Source organism: Pyxicephalus adspersus, chromosome 1, assembly GCF_032062135.1.
Source record: "Pyxicephalus adspersus chromosome 1, UCB_Pads_2.0, whole genome shotgun sequence".
Classification (NCBI taxonomy): Eukaryota; Metazoa; Chordata; class Amphibia; order Anura; family Pyxicephalidae; genus Pyxicephalus; species Pyxicephalus adspersus.
The window spans coordinates 146,960,549-146,981,291 of NC_092858.1; the positions used below are offsets into that span (position 1 = coordinate 146,960,549).

The 20,743-nt window shown below is 38.0% G+C and overlaps 1 protein-coding gene across 1 annotated transcript in view; it reads right to left on the minus strand.

Moving 5' to 3' along the window:
• Window positions 1–12,168: 12,168 nt before the first annotated feature.
• SEZ6 (seizure related 6 homolog) overlaps window positions 12,169–20,743 on the minus strand; it is a 373,229-nt gene continuing 364,654 nt past the window's right edge. The window contains exons 12-14 of the mRNA XM_072417567.1: window positions 17,374–17,565; window positions 15,526–15,720; window positions 12,169–12,296 (exon numbers count right to left, since the gene is read on the minus strand). Coding sequence (XP_072273668.1) covers window positions 12,250–12,296; window positions 15,526–15,720; window positions 17,374–17,565 — 434 coding nt within the window. The 3' untranslated portion in view covers window positions 12,169–12,249. The remainder of the gene's footprint in view (window positions 12,297–15,525; window positions 15,721–17,373; window positions 17,566–20,743) is intronic.

The window sequence follows — 20,743 nt, forward strand, 5'->3', positions numbered from 1 at the left end:
CTTTTGGACATATAAAACCGGACAGAAATGAACTGCTAGGGAGGTTAACAAATATTTTCAATCCTGGACCAGATCCATTTCAGGATTGCTCAGGTTCACTGATGAAAGTGTATCCTCTCCAGCCTTTGAGAGCTTTAATAAATCAGGCCAATGATGGTTAAACGAAGTTTCTCATAAAGCCTATAGTAAATGAGTGCTGCTGTACACATGGCAGATTTCCCAGCACAGATCAGTAAGTTTTCACAGCTTGAATGGAAAAGTCTGTCCACTGTAAGTATGTTGCGGAAAAAGACACTTGTTCTGTGTGTAGAAGCAGTGGTCTGGTTGCACAAATCCAACTTGTTCAGAATACAGAGTCAAAGCTATATTTCTTCAATCCACAGGGAGTCAGCATTCAGCATTGCTAAATGACAAGTTATAGATCTGATTTAGCAAACATATATTGGATCTTTGGAGAGGGACCACTGCTTCCACATAAAGCAAGAGCCATATTCCACAGCATGCTGACAAGAATTTAACCAGCATGTAGCTGTATTCTGAGGAAAATTAACTGTAATGAACACTCTTTGTTTTGTTATAAAAATACATTTAGTGGATTTAAATAAAAATAGAATTGGCTTCCCTTATCTCCTTGTATTGTTTTTTTTTTTTTTTTTAGAAAGATTTTTATGCAATATTTGTTTTGGAATGTTTTTAATTTTGTTCATATATTTTGTTCATATCTCATATCGCTTCTTGTACTTTTCTCTAAAATTCAAAATCGCAATAAAAAAATATTACAATAATAAAAAAAAAAGTTGTGCTTTATAACAGGACAATGCAAAGGGGCATGAGGATTTGAGATTGCTTACAGCAGATTTGCATGAGGAAACGCTCTTTCATGGTATTCTGACATTTTGAAGAAAAAAAAAGTCTGAGAATAAATTGAAAGACCAGCATCATTTTTTTTAAGGAAATTATACAGAATATGCAATACACGGATCATTTTCTGTTTTACTGTTGTAAAAAGTTACCTGTACAATTATGTCTGCAGCTAGTTGTAATTTTCGAACATTGCCACAAAATTCAAAAATTTCCCCCTTGCAACCATAGCAACAATGCATTGTCTGTGTAATGGGCTGGCTGCTTTCCCCAGATGTCTGCACACAGCCTGGGGTGACAGTACCGGCATACCCAGCCATGTCCTTCCTGCATTCTAATATCTAAAGGGATGTTGTGCAGATGCAATCTTTATATTAGTAAGCAGACCCTCCCTCTTTAGATTGAAATGTATTTAAAAGTGACATGTCAGAATAGATATCTAGAAGCTTCCATTATTATTACACAGTATGTATATGGTGGTACATATTACGCAGCGTTGTACAAAGTCCATAGTCATGTCACTAGCTGTCCCTCAAATGGGCTTACAATCTAATGTCCCTACCATAGTCATATGGTAATGTCTTTATGTATGTTAATCTTTAATACAGTTTTAGGTCAATTTTGGAGGGAACCCAATTAACCTAACTGCATGTTTTTGGAATGTGGGAGGAAACCCACGCAAACACATGGAGAACCGGCAAACTCCATGCAGATAGTGTCCTGGCCAGGATTTAAACCTGCGACCTGCAAAGGCCAAAAAACTAACCTCCGAGCTACCGTTGTGCCCATACCATGGCTTCATATTGAAGATCTGGTATCCTTACATTTTAAATTGGTAAGTCACAGACCTGGGACAAACATCTTGGGACAGCAAACATTCATTTCTTCTTACCGGAATGGGTGCAGTTAAAGGGGAAATAAACAGGAAAATGTCCAAAACAAAACAAAAAATACACTTACCTTCCTGCAGCGCAGTTGATCAGTCCAGAGGTGTCTTCCATCGAGTCCCGCATCGCCCCAGTATCCGCCTCCATACCAGCGTGGCGGGCGCCGCCATTTTCTCTTCTTCTGGGTTCTTCTTCCTACATCACCTGACCCAGGCACAAGATCGGGTGATGTATGTTGGAAAAAAACTTGCCAATCTCACTGCGCCCGCATGAGATCGGCAATTTTTTTCTTTTTTTGACGAAAAGGCTCCTGTTGCACATGCTGGAGATGCTCGAGCATGTGCAGAAGGAGCACCCAAAAGCCTCCCGGGATGCCTGATGTAGGTATCCCGGGAGGCTTTGCGCTCCTATTCATTGTTGGTGCTAAAAAAAAAGGGTGTTGCACTTAAAAAAATACAAACAAACATAGTTTTTACCTTACAAGGGTTGTCTACCCTTTTATGTAAAGTGAATTTTCTGAGTTTAGGTATGCTTTAATTATGAGACTGGCAGGGGGCTGCGAGCTGGGGAAGCAAAGGTGCAGTTACAATTTGAAGAACAGAAAAAATCTGCAATTACACTATTGTAGATCCCTACACTGTGTATAAACTGGAGTTTTTATTTAGCTCAAAGAGTTTTATTGCAAAGTAATCTTCTGAGCCCTAAACTGCAGCTCTGGTATTTGTTACAAATGTCTTCTTGATTTAATTGTTTTGTTTCTTCACAACAAACACAAAGCAAGTTGACTCTTGTTCTTCCACTGATCCTGTGCCCTAGGTTCTGGTTGTTTGTTATTCTGTTACTGTTTCAAAATTTCAGGGAATATTGGAGTTTATTAAAGCAGGGAAGTTTGCCAGTAACTGAGCTGCAACCATAGCAAGCAGTTTAAGACTGAAGCTAACAAAATCTACTTGATTTTTCATTTCATTAATCCTGGCAGCTACTGAGAACACACAAGGAGAAATAATCTGTGCAGAGTTTACCAGTGTCACAGTTTACTCAGGGCAGGCTCAGTTTTATTGGGAATTCACAAAGCATTAAATATTTTAGGGCGAACTTCAGATAAAGATAAACAGATAAAGTTGCAGTGAGATAGGTACTCTTATTTCACTTAATGCATTCATTACCCTATCTGTTAAACATTGATATATAATTGTGTCCTTAAAATTCACTAAAAGTGTTTAGTAGTGTGCCAGCTAATAGGAGCATGCCATCGTGTACATAGCATCCATCTGATATGTACGCTAGGTACCATTTGTAAACCTTCCATTTGCCAGTAGTATGATAAATGTAGTAAAGCTCCTTCACAAGCTGGCTTTGTCCCTTGCTGCTACCGTATATAATCAAATATTAGCACAAAGTGATATTATAACAATTATTTAAGAATACTGCACACTAATGTGCAACGTTTGGGGGCTTCTGACTAACTGGTTGCTGATTGGAAAATAAATATAGTAACTGATCTGCTTATGTGTGCCAGCCCCTATTGCTCCATCTGAAGATTGAGTACTATCCATATTGTTAAAGAAGTTTATCCAAGTGTCTCTTCTAAGTAAAAAATAAAAGTAAAAAATGCCACATCCCTTTTCATGGTATGATGCAACATAAACTGTTCAAGGTGATATTTACAGGATTGCAAAAAAAATCAAATACACAGTTCATTATGAAAATGTCACAGTGAACTCTTACTGAATATTAGGTATCCCATTTCATACTTCATTCCATTCCAGAAGATTAGTGGTTCCACAACGGACTTGTTCCCAATCCAATATTTTGTATGTCACAGGTTCTGCTCGAAAGATAGCAATGCAACCACTGGTATATATGTGTCAAACTCATAGGACTTATATAGTATAGGCCCACTGTGACCTTGTTCTGGCTCTAAGCCTTACACATATCAGTGCAGTCATTGTTGTTTTACTTTATTTTTTTATTTAGTCTGTTTGTATCCAACCTAACATATATTGCATGCAAAGCAAACTTAGAAATACTATCTGGTACTGCATACCCGTTCACATGCAGTGAAACTGTCTGTGTAATATTTTATCTAAATAGTTGGGATTTACCTAACTGAACAAGTGTTACCAGCAGGATTAGTTTTTTACTTTTTATATAGAAACTGTAGGAGGAGTCAGAAATAGCATTATGTTTGATCTATTGATAAAATATCTTTACAATGTATTTGCCATTAATATATACAGATTCTGCTCATGTACAAGAACTGTTACATGAAGCTTTTCCATGTTGATTCTGGTATCTTGTGAACTTTTGGCTTAGGCTATGTAAACATGTGCAATCATTGCCGTTGGAAAGGATCTTTCACGATCCTTTCCAACAACTAAGGACTGCATGATGCATGTACATGCATGTACATACAGCACCGTTCTGCTCTATGGGGAGGCGAGGGGGAGAATGACGGAGCGGCACCTCCCCTTCACTTCTGTTACAGTTGTTCGTTGCCCACCATCCGTGGATCTGCCAGCGCTGTTCACACGCAAGATTATCTGCCGATATCGGCCCTAAGCCGATTATCGGGTGAGAACAATTGCATGTGTGTACGTAGCCTTAGGTTTAGGTCAAATATGGGAGTCAGGTACAAAGTGGGGGTTTGGGCTAACCAGCAAGGGGGCCAGATAGTGTTGTAAAAACCAACAAGGGAGCCATGTGAAGGTATGGCTGCCCTGAACAGCTTACAATCTAAAAGGTGGGGGAAGTATCACACAACAGGAGGGGGGATTGAAAATGGTGGCAAGTAGTCAGGGTTTAGGGGACAGAAGAAGACGGGTAGGCAAGTTTGAAAACTTGGATCTTGAGTGCCCTTTTAAATGAGCAGAAAGTAGTAGCAAGTCGAATAAAACGAGGAAGACCATTACAGAGGGTCGGGGCAGCTCTAGAAAAGTCTTGGAGCCGTGCATGTGACAAGGTTATGAATGAAGAAGTCAGTAGTAGGTCATTGGAGGAACGAAGAGAGCTGCCAGGGATGTATTTTTCTATCAGTTCAGAAAGGTAAGTGGGAGAAGAACAGTGGAGGGATTTGAAAGCAAAGCACAGGAGCATGAATTTGATGCTAAGGTGAAATGGAAGCCAGTGAGGAGAACTACAAAGAGATGCAGCAGAAGAGGAGCGGTGGGAAGGATGGATAAGTTTGGCTTCAGCATTCATAATAGATTGTAGAGCAGAGAGTTTGGTTAGTGGAATACCAGAGAGGAGAATGTTACAGTAGTCCAGACGAAAGATGATAGGATTGTCCATACATACAGTATTAGAATGGTTCTGAAGGACCCCCGACTCTAGGACTAAGAAGCAATCCACACAGATCTAGGATACAGTTGTGGAAGGCTATAGATGGGGGATCGGTCATTAAAATAATTCCAAACTTCGAATATTCCATGAAACACCATTAAATCCAATATACCAAAATGGAAAGAATATGGCACCTCTACAAACCTGACAAGAGAAGACTGTCCACTAAAACTCACATGTCACGTAAGGAAGGCATTATTCAGAGATGCAACAAAGACACCATGCATAACACTGAAGGAGCTGCAAAGATTTACATCAGAGATGGGGGTATCTATCCATAGGACCACTTTAAGCTGTGCACTCCACAAAGCGGGGCTTCATGGAAGTGACCAAAAAAAGACAGCATTAAAAGAAAAAAAAAACACATTTTGAGTTTGTCCAAATGCAGGTGACAGACTCCCCCAATGCATGGGCGAAGGTTTTCTGGTCAGAGATGTTTTGGCTATGGGGACAGCAAAACTGGTCAGGAATGAAGGATAGATGAATGACAATAAATACAGGACATACAAGGTCATAATGCAACAAATAATACAAATAGTGAAATACTTTTGCAGGGCACTGTGCAGGCCTGAGCTGCAGAGTTAGAAACATCAACTGTTAAAAAATTCACAATGACAATTGGTAGTCAACAAAAATAATTTATTCAATGGCAAACCATCACAAAATCCATTTATACAGCAGGGTTTTTCTGTTTATTGTCTTATGCTTTTAGGGAAACATGAATTCTCCTATTACATGTGCTTCTGTCAGTAAATAATTGTTGCTGGAAGCTGCCTTATGGTTACATATAAGCATTTGACTTCAGCTTTTTGGTTGTAACAGTATTTCTACATTCTCTTTTACATTTAGTTCAGCTCCAACTTTGTGTTAAATTAAACATTATAGGGCAGGGCAGTAAAAGATGTTATAGTGTAAATGTATTTTATTCACGTCTTCCTTCCTTGTTTGTGTTTACATTTATGCAAATAAGACACTTGTACAAAAGGAGAGAGCCTTCTACAGGTGAATTCCACCAAAAATCATTTAGATTTTGGTTAGTTGAATCACATTATGGCATCCTTTATTTCTCAAGAACACCTATTGTGAGTCATGTTAACATGATCAATCAGTCCCGTGCAACTCACAGAGATTTAAACAACATTAGGTGCACTCTCCTGAAGTTATCCCCAATATGGAATGAACAACTTCTAGAGAGTGATACCATCATTACAGTCTTGTGGAAGACAATGAAGAAACATAATACTACAAGAAAAGCTCACTGCTGATGTCCATGGGAAGTATAAGATGCTGATGGGTGATTTAACCTACTGGTGCACACCCAAAGTTGTCATCAAAGCTTCAACAACATTGGTCTATTTACATGGCAGTGAACTCAAGTCAATACTTTATCAATAAATAATTTAAACATGATGAAATCTTATGTTGACATGGATAGTTTACCTACAGCCTGTTTTACCTTTAGGGATACCCCAGTAAAGAATTTTTTTTTACCTAGCTGACAAAGTTAAATTAATCACTGTTTTTGCAGTAATCTGTTACCTTAATGTACAAACCCATTCAGTATTTCACAAAGTGATGTTCAGATTCTGCATGATAAAAGTAACTGATATGTATTAGAGTTTCACTCTAATACTTCCAATGATATCACTGCAGTGGTATGGATCTTTGCTTACCTACTATAAAACAGCCACTATTGGTCTGTTTGCCGCGCTGAAAGATCCATAAAAGATCACCTGACCTTAAATTCAGGGGTCACCTTATGTGCTTATGTGACTCAACTTCACTAAAATGTTAATTCTGTCACCAACACCATCATTGTTTTCTGGAAAGAGTATCCTAAGATAGATGATAGCCTGTACGTTATCACTAGCAAAATGACAGATTCAACCTGTTGCATTCACATAGGTGCTTTTGGCAATATATAGTTTGTACCCCACACAAATAAAACATTTGAAAAATCTGTGAATGACCAGATGTGACTTATTTGCAGTTTGCAGCTTTTCTTTAGTTATCAGCTTAGAGATTTTCTTGTTTCAGTGAGACCTTTTGAGTAGCAGAAACTAATATCGGCAACAAAAAAATTTTGTCTGACCCTAGATATGCCTAGTGCATAAGGTAAATGGGCAACAAAACAGCAGATAACCCGTCTGCCCAGTGACCTCAAAATCTGTGCAATTTAATGGAAGATATAATGAGGTCACTCAGACATTGTGAAAACAAACTATCCCTATGAAAGTCCCCACTGAACCTCATATAAACAAATATATAAATTCATATATACATATGTAACTAAACACACAAGCTTAGGGATATCACACATAAAAGTGCAAAGTGTCATGATGACTCTTCTGTACAGACACTAGCACACTTCAATGTACAAGTCCCTCAAAGCCGGTCACGTCTGCCTTCTATTATCTGTTCTTAATGTATCTTTATGTGTATGTTTATATGTTTTTACCTGTATTACTTTTTTCTGCTCTGTGTCTATGAGTACTTTACATGCAATTTTTGTTCTAACTCCTGTACTCCTAAACCCATGACTTCTAATTTGTTGTTAGGCTAAAACCCTTTAAGCTGCAGCTAGGAGCTTGGTTGGAATACATATATATCTATTCAAATTTTCTTTTGGAGGACAAAGAAAGGACCTAGGACTGGAGCTGAGAGAAGAACCAATGACAAGGAGCAATTAGAACATTGGCAGGAACCGGACAGAAGGATAGGAGAGCTGGAAATGTTCATTGAGAGTTACAGTACAGGCCATTGCTGCACCATTTCTTCCAAACTTTTTTGTGCCCACAGTGGGGTCAGTTACTTAGTTCCACCACTAAAGAAGTTACAAGTCCAGAGTCTTCTCATAGGTGACAATACCAATACTGAATGGCGCATCCTTTTAGGTCTTTTCCACTGACGCAGAAGCTGCTATTCCACCTATATGGACACTTCGTATTCTCTTGTGTCCTGCAACATCAATATATAAAAATAAACAAAATGAAAATGAATGTATTGATACATAGTTATCATTATCATCGTCATATTCTGTTGGGCTTTACAATAGGTTATACAGCATATTGTACGTTATAGATATATTATACATTGGTAAAATCAACCTTTCCTTTATATACCTTTATATAACAACCTGTTGGTAAATTTAAACACACCATTTAACCACATGTGCAGCCTAAACAGCAAAATTCAGCTTTCAGCAAAACTCAACTTCTATGTCAGCCTTTGCCAACTTTTTTACCCCAGAAGAATTTTCAGGTCTTAGGGAAACCCTGCTAAAATAAATCCACTGGAAAATGCTCTTACAGTGCTAGTCAGCATGAAGAATGTCCCACTATGAGGGCTGGATTCAGTTTCTATAGACAGGTAAATAGATCAGTGGCGTCATGCTTATTGCCCTACCAAGTGGCATTAGATCCCAAACTATACAAGCACCATCATATGGGAAAACGGATATCTGCTGATGAAGGAAATCCTTGTAACGTCTAGAGGAACTCTTGTTTTGAATGTTTTAGTCCTCCTCTCCTTCTCCCACCTCTTCTTCTGGCCTCTGATATATATAGAATAGCGACACTTGTCTATCACAGGAACACTTAAGGTGTCTTTTCTGTGCAGGTTCTGATTGACAGATTTGCTTCATTCCATGTATTTTGTGCAACAGACAAATTGATTGGGCTGAGTGTAAAGGCTGTCTGGAGGAGTTATTAGTGACTGATTATGAACAAGTAAGTTTTTATATGTTGAATAGTTTACATTTGGCAGGATTTTAACACACACGGCTTCCTTTTTAGGACAATTATTGAGGGAGCTATATATAGAGACAGTTTTTTCACCAGCTTTCATCAAGGTATGCAATATTAATTTCGGGAGGTTTTCTCACTTTAGTGCATTGTTCTGCAGAAACCCTTGTTTAACTAATAATAATGCCCAATTTAGTTAATTATTACCAGATTAGAAGACTATTCTCTTGTAATGCCTATGGGTACCTTTGGATAGTTAGTTAGCAAAAAGAACACAAAAATACAAAGAGCTAGAGCTATTAATGTGCGGAGGTGCTTGCTACAAGAGGCCAAATTTGGAATGAGGAAACAGCTTGATATAAGGAACCTCAAATATGGCCCGTGACATCCCCATAACTGCACGTATTATTAAATTTATGTAATGCTACCAAAATTTTACAGTGACTGCAGACATGGAGTAGGAAATGGTCAGAGACTGAGGACTTGCTATAATAGATGGTTCAAGGCCAGAAACATGTTGCAGGAGATGATTAAAGCCATTTATTAGGAGATAGTCAAAGACTGGAGACTTACAGCCCCTTTAACTAACAAATTCATCATTTGTTCTCCCTACAGCTCCCTTAAAAGTGACCTGTGCTCCATTTAATATTGCTATAAGGAAAATCTAATTTAAAAGATCAGAAGAAAAAAAAAAGAAAAATAGATACAAAACAAATAAGAAAGGCAATATGAAAAACCTAAACATTTAGATACTATTCAGTCTGAAGAATATTTTTCCTTCACTGACCTGAGTAAACACCACAGCAAAGAATAATGCCTGTAGCACAATAAGTGCCAAAGGGTTGAAGGTTGGGCATCAGGGGTCTACAGATTGCACCCATGAATCTCATTTTCTACTTTCATGATTGGCTCACTGCTTTTGGCAGCGCTAAGAGACAAAATTAGGCCAGTTGAACCCCATACAAACATTTTTAGCAAACTTGTCGTGGCATTTCTCAGATTGATTTCTGAATGGGACGAGCTGCCTTCATTATAATCACTTGAGCAATCTCAATGCAGTGATGAGAAAAAAAGCAAAAGCATCTTCAATCTTTAAGGCGAGAATAGACCTTGGTGAAAATCTCATCCAAAATTACAGAGGATGCCTTAAATTTACTTGTAGCATTACAGACTTATGGAAAAAGCACTGAGCCAATGACACCAGCACTATAAAAACATTTACAGTATTTAAAAGTTTTAGATCAATATAGCATAAATAACGATACATACAATAACATCTTATAACAATATATATCTGCAGAATTAAAAGAAAAAGGGCTCTTTTAAAACATATATTCCAAGTGGCTTGTGTAGTAATTATATACGTCATAACATATTTAAAATTAAAAGTTTTTTTAAACAATTGTTATATATCCAAAGTTACTTACGTACACACATTAGACTTTTGTCGTTGGAAAGATCTTTTCCAACGACAAAAGACTGGAAGATGCATGAATGAGTGCTGTACATACGGCATGGAGAGGGCAGAATGATGGAGCGGCACCCTGCTCTTTCCCATTCGCTCATATTACAATCGTTCGCCGTTAATGGATGCGCCATCGAGCGAACAATGTATACACGCCAGATTCTTGTCAAATACTAGCCCTGAGGCAAATATTGGACGAGAATCATCTGCTGAGTGTACGTAGCCTTAGTCTTTAGTCTTAGTCTTAGTCTAACCTTCTTTTACAAATACACTTTTATAACATGACAAAAGGTTTCCAGAGCACAATAAGGTATCTAAGCTTTTGCTGTCAACTAACTATTGCCCCAGTTGACCCTGACGGATACACTTCACATAGCAAACAGAAGTGTAGCCATTTCATATGCTAACTAAAAGATAGTTTATTAAAAAAATATTAAAATTCCCTGACTCTGTTATACCTACCAATATGGTATAGGTATATCTAAAAACCAGCTTATCACTAAACAAAATAGAGATAGAGACAGACCGTGGATAGATACAAAGGATTGGAGAATGTAAAGACTGCTGGGTGCTATGGCACTATGTGTCTAGTTCATTTTATCTCTTTTGCCGCCTACTGCTTTATTCTGTTGCATTAATCTGTTACATCTAAATGCATAGTTCTGAGCATGACGAGCTTTGATATGCCATCTTAACAGTGTATCACAGTAAACCTGAAAACTATTTTAACATATTGCCAACTTAGATTATTTAAAGAAGAGTATTTCACTGTACATTTTCCTGGAAAGATTGTCTTTAATATGTATTTGTGGTCAGGCTACACAAACCTATATACACGTTCTGTACATGGACTTCATATTAACATTAAAACCTAACATAAAAAGTCTTTATAATAAAGTGCACATGTGCCTAGCATTTATGTAATAAAAACAGCAAATAAGATATAAAACAACTCCTTTCTGGCCTCTTTACATGCTTGGACTGTGTAGTATTTCAAAAATCCACTATTTTACAAACATCAAACACTCCAAAGACAGATTTTAGTAAGTTTCTGAGAGTTTAGAAACATCTGCTATGTGTTTACATTAAAAAGGCATGCAGCCTGCCATGATTCTACTCTCTGTGAAAAATAGCTGAGAATTTTGTGTCTCTGTTGTGAACTTAATGAATTTCTCCACAATACTTTTTTCTTTTTGTAGCCACTTTGTTTCTGCATGTTTTCTAGTTCACGTGATTATTTTGGACTCGCTTTTTGATAGTGACAACTTTGAACAATGTCTGCTTGATGTGTGTCAATTGGCCTGATTTATTAAAGCTCTCCAAGACTGGAGAAGATAGGCTACCATGGGTTAACCTGGGGATCCTGCAAACCTAGAATAGATCTGGTTCAGGATTTAAAGCATTTGGCAAATAATAGCAAATTATTTTTTATGAAATCCATTTCAAGTTTGCTGAAACACACTGGTTCTCCCATGCATTTCTATCTTCTCCAGTCCTGGAGAGCTTTAATAAACCAGGACCATTGTGTCCATACTTCTTACCTTGCAACATTTAACATGATAAAGCTTATATGAGATTTTAGTGCTGTGGAGTAGATATTTTATCTTTTAACCCAACCATCTCCACAAATCAATTCACAGCACCAATGATTGCATGAGACCTCCAAAGTAATCAATGTATAAAAGTCAAAAAACAAAAATCTTCAACAAGGGCAAATGTATAAAGCTGTAAATGTGACATTCACTATAGGTGAATCAGTCACTGTTTTATAAATACACCCTAACCTAATATATATAATTTACCAGATTTATAAACACAGCTGTTGTAATCACTTTTTTTTGTGCTACCCTAGTGTACACAAGCGTGCAGATATAACCCTGAGCATATACTGTAAGCTCTGCAAAAACATATGCGGTGCAAAAAAACACAAAACTTGTTAAATTTTAAAAAATTACTTACCCTCCACGCCCTGATTGCTGTAAAATTCTTTATATGAAGCTAGTGGGGAAAAAAAATATTCAACTTATTAGTGGACAAATTTTATCTGAGTATAAGTGCATTGGTTCATGTGGCTCAGAAACAAGCCTACTTAACTACCCTGTTTCCCCGATGATAAGACACTGTCTTATTTTTTTTTGAAGGCCAAAATATACATAGAGCACTGATGATGTGCTAAGAGAAGAATCCTATACCTATGTACAAATTTGATTGATTTTTTTATAAATCTGCGATGTAACCTGATTTTAAAAGTTGAGAAAAAAGAAGTGGCAACCTGCAAATCACCACTTCTTTACATATAAGCCACTTAGTCTTTTATCAAAGTAGGTTAACAGAATAACTCCTGTAGGTTACAATCTAATTGTTCAAACTCTTTTAGATTTACCAGCAACTATGTAGTCCTAGGGCCTTCCTGATTGGAAATAAATTAAATGCATTACACTTTGAATAATATAATTGTAATAGAGAGCAGCAGATGCAGCATTTTTACAATAATTTAGGTACAGGCAGTACTAAGTGTTATTTGAAAATTGTCCAACCAGCCCTGGCACATTTTTTTTCTCTTAGGACACTTCCTGATGTAAATGTTAATACAGTCGAAGGAAATATTGGTGCTGATTTGTGAAACTCTAAAGGAAATATCTGGAGGTTTATCAGCTAGCCAACATAATATATTACTTTTCCAAGCAATAAATAAAGTAGTATGCAGAAATATCTGAAGGTTTAATTGCCTTTCCGGTTTTGTCATTAAACCAAGGAGGCCAACATGGGGTTCAAGGGTAATGTTAAAGTTACAAAAATGTTAAATATGCATTACGGATGATTAAATTGTTTGCACGAGGCTTTATTAAATGCTAAAAGTCTTTATCATCATCCATATTTATGACAAAAAGGGCAATGTCATAGACTTGTCCCCATTACCAGTGTCATGTATACATTAGATAATTAGATGTATTGGATACAGTTATATTAGATGGGTATTGATACACCAACACCTTTAATGGGAATTTAAGAGTGCCTTTCAGTTTGTAGACCAAGACTTTTGCTTGTAGACTAGGACTTTGGATTAAATTCTTGGTTTATACGGAAGTGGATATTCAAGCATTTTGTAGAATTTTAAGCAAAGTGAAAAAAGTTTACTTAATTTTTTGAAACCCCGGAAATACAATCCATAAAGTAATAAAAGACTTTTTTTTGAAGCATGCTTTATCTGCAGATATTTGAATGGGATTGTCCATGATGAACAGTATTCCTGAAATGATTAGATCTCTTGCAAGGTGACAAATAATTGTCTAAATTGTTTACTATATCTTTATTGTCAGTTTCCCGGACCTAGAATCTAGTGGATCTTGGCAAGATAGAAATGTCCTACAAACTAGCTTCAGGTGATGTATCTGTACAATGTTGTACTGCATTATAAGCTTTTAATGCACTCCACGAAGAGTTAGAGTTATTGTTACTAGTAATATTTAACAATACGGTCATTAGACTAAATTCCCCAGAGCTTGTCTGTATCTAGCATTGGAGTACAATACACAATTATTATGATGGACTAAAGTGCCTCATTCTGGGGGAGATTCAAACAAAGTATACTAACATATACATAACTAGCATGAGTTGTATTTGTAGTATTTAGTAAAATAGGAAAATTACAAAAGAAATACTTAAATCAAGATATCACATGTCAGAGAAAGCCTGTACACATAATACATTGACAATGCCTTTTTTCTTTATTTTACCATACAGACCATATAACAAATAAGGACTTACAGCCTTTGGTACTGGATATTTCTAAAGTATTAATCGTCTGGAACCTAATTGTCACCAAATATTTTCAGAAGGGTTTGGGGAAAACTACTGCTTCATGAGAGAATAAACTGATTGATGTATCATTATAAATAGGGCAAGGATATATTGTTAAGTCTGGAGGGGAAACCTGCAGCCTCCTAGGACAGCGGTCGCCAACTGGAAGTCCGCGGCTCTGGCCGGTGTGCCCGCCAGCGGGGTCAGGAGAAGGACCCCACTGGAAGGGCGCACAAGCCAGAGCCGCAGACCATGTCCCTCGTATGGATCGCAGGCTTAGGATGGTGGGCGGGTTGTGTCTCTGGACACCCTGAGCCTGTGATGGGAGAGTGGGTGGGTTCTGGCATCATGACATCACTCTGGGGAGCGTGTCTTCCCCCTTGCGCGGTCCGGAGTCCATGAAGTTAGTGGTGCTTGACGTCCAAAAGGCTGGCGACCACTGTCCTAGGATACATATGTCACATATGCCAGGAAGCTGTGGCCTGCTCCTTCTGTGCATGCCTTAGATCGGGCATGCATCAAAAGTAGCTTTCCTAGAATGTAAACAAAAAAAGTGCCAATCTCACACATGTGGCAGTGAGATAATTAAAATATCACCTAGAAGTGTATTATTAATATGTGTGATATTATCTGTATGTTATATCCCAATGTACAAAGACATTGGGATTATATAATGTATATGGGCGTCTCGACCAAATGTTGTATCCTAAGTTTTAGTACTTGGAGAACTTTTTGGGCATTTTTCTATTTTATGATTAGTAAAGAAAACTCTTACTCTTTACATATATGCTTGCCTACTTTGTTTTAATCCCCAGCTGTAGGGATAAAGCAGTTTTAGTTTGCTTGCACCAAAATTTTTATCAGTAGCGGCCTTTTAGGAAAACAACAAAGAAGATGGTCAGGAAAAAGGTGACAAGGGGAATTGGAACACTAGGCAGGTAAGTTTTGTGCAAGTATGCTGTAGCAAATGCTTAGAAGTTCCAGTCTGGCTTTAGTTCCGCTTTAATTTGGTTTAATATTTTATTCCATCTGTCCCTTCTTACTAAACTGAGGCATGGTCAGATGGTTGCACAGCACAGATTGTACTCAGATGCTTGCAGATCATAGGCTTGCAGAATATAATACTATTGCTAGGCATCGATGACTGCAGCACAAAATATTTAAACATTAGTCATCAGCATTTACTTATTAGTCATTGCTCATATTTCGAGCACTTTAATAGTTGTGCCATGAATTACCTATAATAAATCCCCCTTAAGCTTATTCTCTGAAGTGGTTCTATGTGTTTCTATCGTACTTCTATTATGACTGGATTTTCAATTGCATCATCTGGGAGGTTGCATACTCATACACTGTTGACGTAAATGTATACAGTAAAATTTCCCTGAATCATAATACAGATTCCTCATAGCATACTCTATCATACCTTTGCATGTTGGCGGAGAGTTGCTCCATTGTGATGGGTGTCCAGGAATACACTTTAGACTGTGCTCTCCCATCAGCATATAACCCATTCTGCATGCAAATCTTACAGCATCACCTGGTTGGTAAACTCTTTTCTCTGGTTCTTGGTGACCATTCTCTGGTACTCCGGGGTTTGCACAAGGCTCATATTTTTCAGCTAAAGACAGCAAAAAAAACAAAATGTTCAAAATTTAGATCACAATCACATTAGAAGCAGGCATTATTCATATTAGTATTTCTGAGAGGTTGGTAAATGGAACACTAAATTAAACTGGATCTGCACCCAAACTTATTTATGGTATTTATTTGTGGATTATGGATAGAGTGTGTATAGAGTATCTGTCAAATGGCTGCTGTTTTCTGAGTACCTATTGGATCAATTTACCCCTAAGCCATTCCTCCTAAGCATTAATTCCCATATTAAACAAGCATATCTCAGTTAACCCAAAAGGGAAGCTTCATTGGTTGGTTGTGGGTAGGGCTTAGTTGCAAAAGCAGGGGTGATTAATGAGGTATACCTGAGTATAAGCCGACTTTTTCAGCAACCAAAATGTGCTGAAAAAGTCACCTTCGGCTTATACTCCAGTCAGGTATCAGCCCGATTGAGATGCGCGTCCCTCCCTAACGCACCCACATCACAACACCATGTAAAGGCTCTTCTGCCAAGAGATGTGGTTATGCACCTGGTGCCCCTGTTGCCTGGTACAGGGTCAGCTTCCTGTTTGCCCAGGGAGCCAAACTCAGAGTCGCTGCCTTTGAAGTTGCTGTAGAATATAAAAAAAAATTTGCACTTTGCCCGTCTGCTGTCCCTGGGGTTCACAATGAGGGTCCCTGGAAGACTGAATGCCCCTATGGTACCTAGCAGACCCCCCCTCCTCCTTGTGCCCAGTACTCACCCTGTGTGAAGCTATAGAGGAGAAGAGGGCCCCTGGCTTGCTTTGGTTTACATGTGCAGGAGGAGAGTGTTGTATGCACATGAAGTGAGTTGAGTGACTGGAGCAGCACTGCCTCCTCTCTGTGTACACACAAGGCTCCTGCACACGTCTCTGCATTTATTAGGCTACGATAGGAGGATGGCAGATGAAGTGGACACACAAGGCTATCTTACACAGGACACTGATCTAAGGGGTACCATTCCCATCATCAGGGGCCACATTGTACCTGTCCCCCACACTGCTTTCAGAGCAGCCATTGCCCCCACGGACCCCCAGATCAATATCTGCAAATATTGGCAGAATGCTGAGACCTTGTAGCCCACCCAGGGACAGCCAGAAAAATAACAATGGGCAGTACCCCGCCTCTGTGCCAGGGACCCAGATCGTAGGATCACATGACTGCGCCAGACTGCCGGATATAAATACAAAAATACATGAGAGGATCAATTCCTTTTGTCTCTTTGTCACCTTTGGCTGATACTCGAGTCAATCAATTTTCCTGTTTTCCAAGGTAAAAATAGATACCTCGGCTTATACTAGGATCATCCGACTTATACTCAAGTATATACGGTACATCAATATGGCAGATGACACAGTGGTAAATGTATATTAAGGTACTTATATTTAATAAAGCAAAAGAAGGATCTGTTAACTTCTGGCACAAGTCAATGGTAAATAATCTCCAAATTGTCTCAAACTGATGTTAAACTGATGTTTTCTACACTAGCCCAAAGTCTGTCAACACCCTTTGAAGGGGTGAACCAACTGCCAACTTTAATCTGTGTTGTGGTTTTACACTTTATTTTAGCCCTGGACATAAATCTAGTAATCGCAACTACAAAATCAGGCACATTACTGGTCACTTTTTGACTTACGGACACACTTAGGAGATCGGTCACTCCACTTGGGTACACCAGCCTGACGGTTGTAGCAGGTTAGAGTTGGGCTACCTGTCAGGATGTAGCCTTTGTCACACACATAACGCACTGTACTGCCAACAGGAAACTTTGCATTAGAGAGGATCCTGCGACTGTGAGTTACATCACCTGGATCTGAACAGGACGTCACTAAAAGAAAACACATCAATACGGAATTTAGTGTAAAAAAATTATAAAAAGGACTTTAATAAATGCAACATTGCAAAGATTTATACATAATGTCTAACTTTAAAGCTGAGCTTTTTTTGTTTCATTGCAAACTGTAAATGAAATGAAATAATGAAACCGCACTGCTGATTGAAATATGTGGTGTAGCTTTTCCATAAGGTCTTCCAGCTGTTGTAAAGGTACAGTGCAGAATTTGTGAATCTGTGAACCTGTGTTATGAATCTGTGATCTCTGTGTTACAGCTCTTCTTGATAAACAGCTCAGAAATTATAGGCTGTCCACACCTTCACCTTAGTATGTCATTATGCCTCTATGTTTTCATAAAGAGAAAAAATATCACTGCACAAAACAGTGTGGTTTTCTTGAAACTTCAGAGTTTGCATTTAAAAATCCAAAACAATGCTTTAATTTTGCTTTAACCACATTAGTACACTGAGAGATGTTCATCTTGTAATATGTAAACACAATAAAATGTATTTGCAAGCCACTTTTACCTTGTGTGCAAGATAGATGCACTTACTAACATACCCACTGTAATGTGATTGTTATTTTAGGTAGAAATGCAAAACTAAATAAATAAAAAATGTCAAACAAGTACTGGATAGAGCATCTACATCCCTGGAAGATCTGTAACCTAAACATAGTCCTTCAAACGTGATGTCTCTCCTATACAATGTACTCCTCCAGAAATCCCACCTTCGTCTACCTTTAAATGTGCTCTGTTAGGAATAGGAACTGCGAGTGACCCCATGTCTAAGGAGTGGGAAACATCTTTCCTTTTCATACATAAAATGTCTATAGCCTATAAAGCACTGGAAAAAAACTATGAAATCCAAGATAGTGCCAATGCCCTGCCCACCTGCATCAGATTTGTCGTTCAGTGTCAGATAGGTGTGGATGCTGCCAAAGTCAACAGATCTCTTTGCTCCACATTTGGAGGGAGTGCCCAGTTCTTAGTAAACTGCAGGACATGATTTCTGAAATTTACAATGAACAAATCTAAACAAAGAAAACCACTATTCCCAATATTTTTTCTAGTCTTACTCTTGATAATACCTGGGTCAATTAAGCCAGCCAAACAGAGTATACTTCAACATTGTTTGGCGACAGCCAGACTGGTGGTGCCCAGGTATTGGGGAATGGGGACTTACCCAATCCTCTTGGAGTGACTGGTATGGTTGGATTATATTCAAAACACAGAACAGTTAGTGGCAGAGGGAGACAGCCCCCTGCCGCAAACTGGGCCAGCTTAGTTTCAGCCTCCAATGGGTTACAGCTTGGCAACTGCACCACTGGGTTCAAGTCCTAAGGTGCAACAACCCTCAGCTTCATTGTGGGTGACTGTTTTGTATTGCTTCATTGAAATCAGAGCCCAGTCACCCTAGATTTACTCATACATTGCAGGAGAGCCTTTGTTTCTCCTTCCCTTATCTCCTATGTGTACAGAACTATGCATATTATATATATATAAAATCTTTAAGTTAAACTGAAATTGCTTTTGTAACTGGTTACTGAACTTTTCTTGATATATATGTATTATGTGACATTATATTTTCTAATGTATGTTGACAACTTTAATGAAAGACTTTGTATACCAGAATCTCATGTAATTATAATCATCTTATAAGAAGTCAATAGGTGGAGCTGTACTCACAGGAAGGAATTAGACATTCTGTATGTTCATCTATTTTCACTGATTGCTTATGTAAACTGCAAGTGTTACTAAGTGATTCCTAACCAGACTGGGCATTAATGTGACAGGGTTAAAGAGTCAGTAAACGTGTAGTGAAAGCTGGCTTTTTAAAATGGCAATAGCTAATGAATATGAGAAGTAATTATCAGGCCAAAGACGTAAAGACGCTCAAGATAGCAATGAAAAAAACATTCAACAGCAGGCTGTAACCTTTAAGGCTTCTCAGTAAAACTTTGCTAAATCGGGATCACCCAAAGTATGGAAACATATTCTGTCTTGGAGATCTTGATACAAGCTTGTAGAACCTGTCAATGACTTGGAACAAGTATGCTGCAAGTTTAGTCAAAATGTATTCGGCATTCTTGAGCTACTTACTTGTTTCATGTAAGTGATTCTGAAGGCTCTGATGCCATTAGATTAACATGATAGCAAAACAAATAGCTAAAGTCAGCAGTGGCGGCTTCCATATTTATTTCCGCAAAATTTCACAGCATTTCTAAATTTCTTATCTAAGGATGTTCAAAATTGGCACTTGGAGCTTTTTTATGTAAAGAATACACCTAAATCTACAGAATAAACCTACTCCATATTCAGAATACACCTTCCTTGTCTACAGAGGACATCTTTTCCATATGATGAATATACCTTTCTCATGTACAAAGTACGTATTTTCCATATACCGAACATACCTCCCGCATCTAAAAAATACATCTTTTGTTTTTATGGAATAAGCCTTTTCCTTCTACACCTATCTCAGGCCCAATTGTTGCAAATAGCACCTACTCAACTACACATGGGAACATTGCTTAATATTATTCTATCTGAGATAAGCCGATCATTTGACTTCTAGTCAAACATGCTTGATTTAGTCATGGAGAGCATGGTACACAGACCTAAAGACAATGTCACTGAGCCTAAATATAAGTATGTAATGAAAACAGAAAGATTTGATTTTGTTATTTAACTTCCATGTTGATGGGGGAGGGAAGGCAAAATATAAGCATGTTAAATTTAAACTTTATATCCATGTCTGAAAAGTCTTGAAGGATGAATGACGGTTGAGGTTGAAGGATGCCACAATTTTTCACATTTAAGCTGCAGTGCTAGTGCTATGGATCTAATACTGTCATAATGTCAAACCTGAAATGGATTCGCTCCGGGATTGAAAACATTTGCTAACAAATAGAAAATGAATTTTAAGAAATCTATTTCAGGTTTGCTGGATCACCCAGCTTTGATGAAAAGCTTCTCCAGCCTTGGAGAGCTTTATTCAGCCCCACTGATGGTGAATAAAGGCTTCACTGTCCCATTTCAAAGGTTAATTCTATAGGAAAAAAAAGTGACATAGTCTCCAAAAGTCACCAGCTAGGCCAGTAAAATGCCAGCAAGGTGGCAATTCCATCTATCCTATCTTGACTGTCCCATCCTGACAATTCCATCTATCCT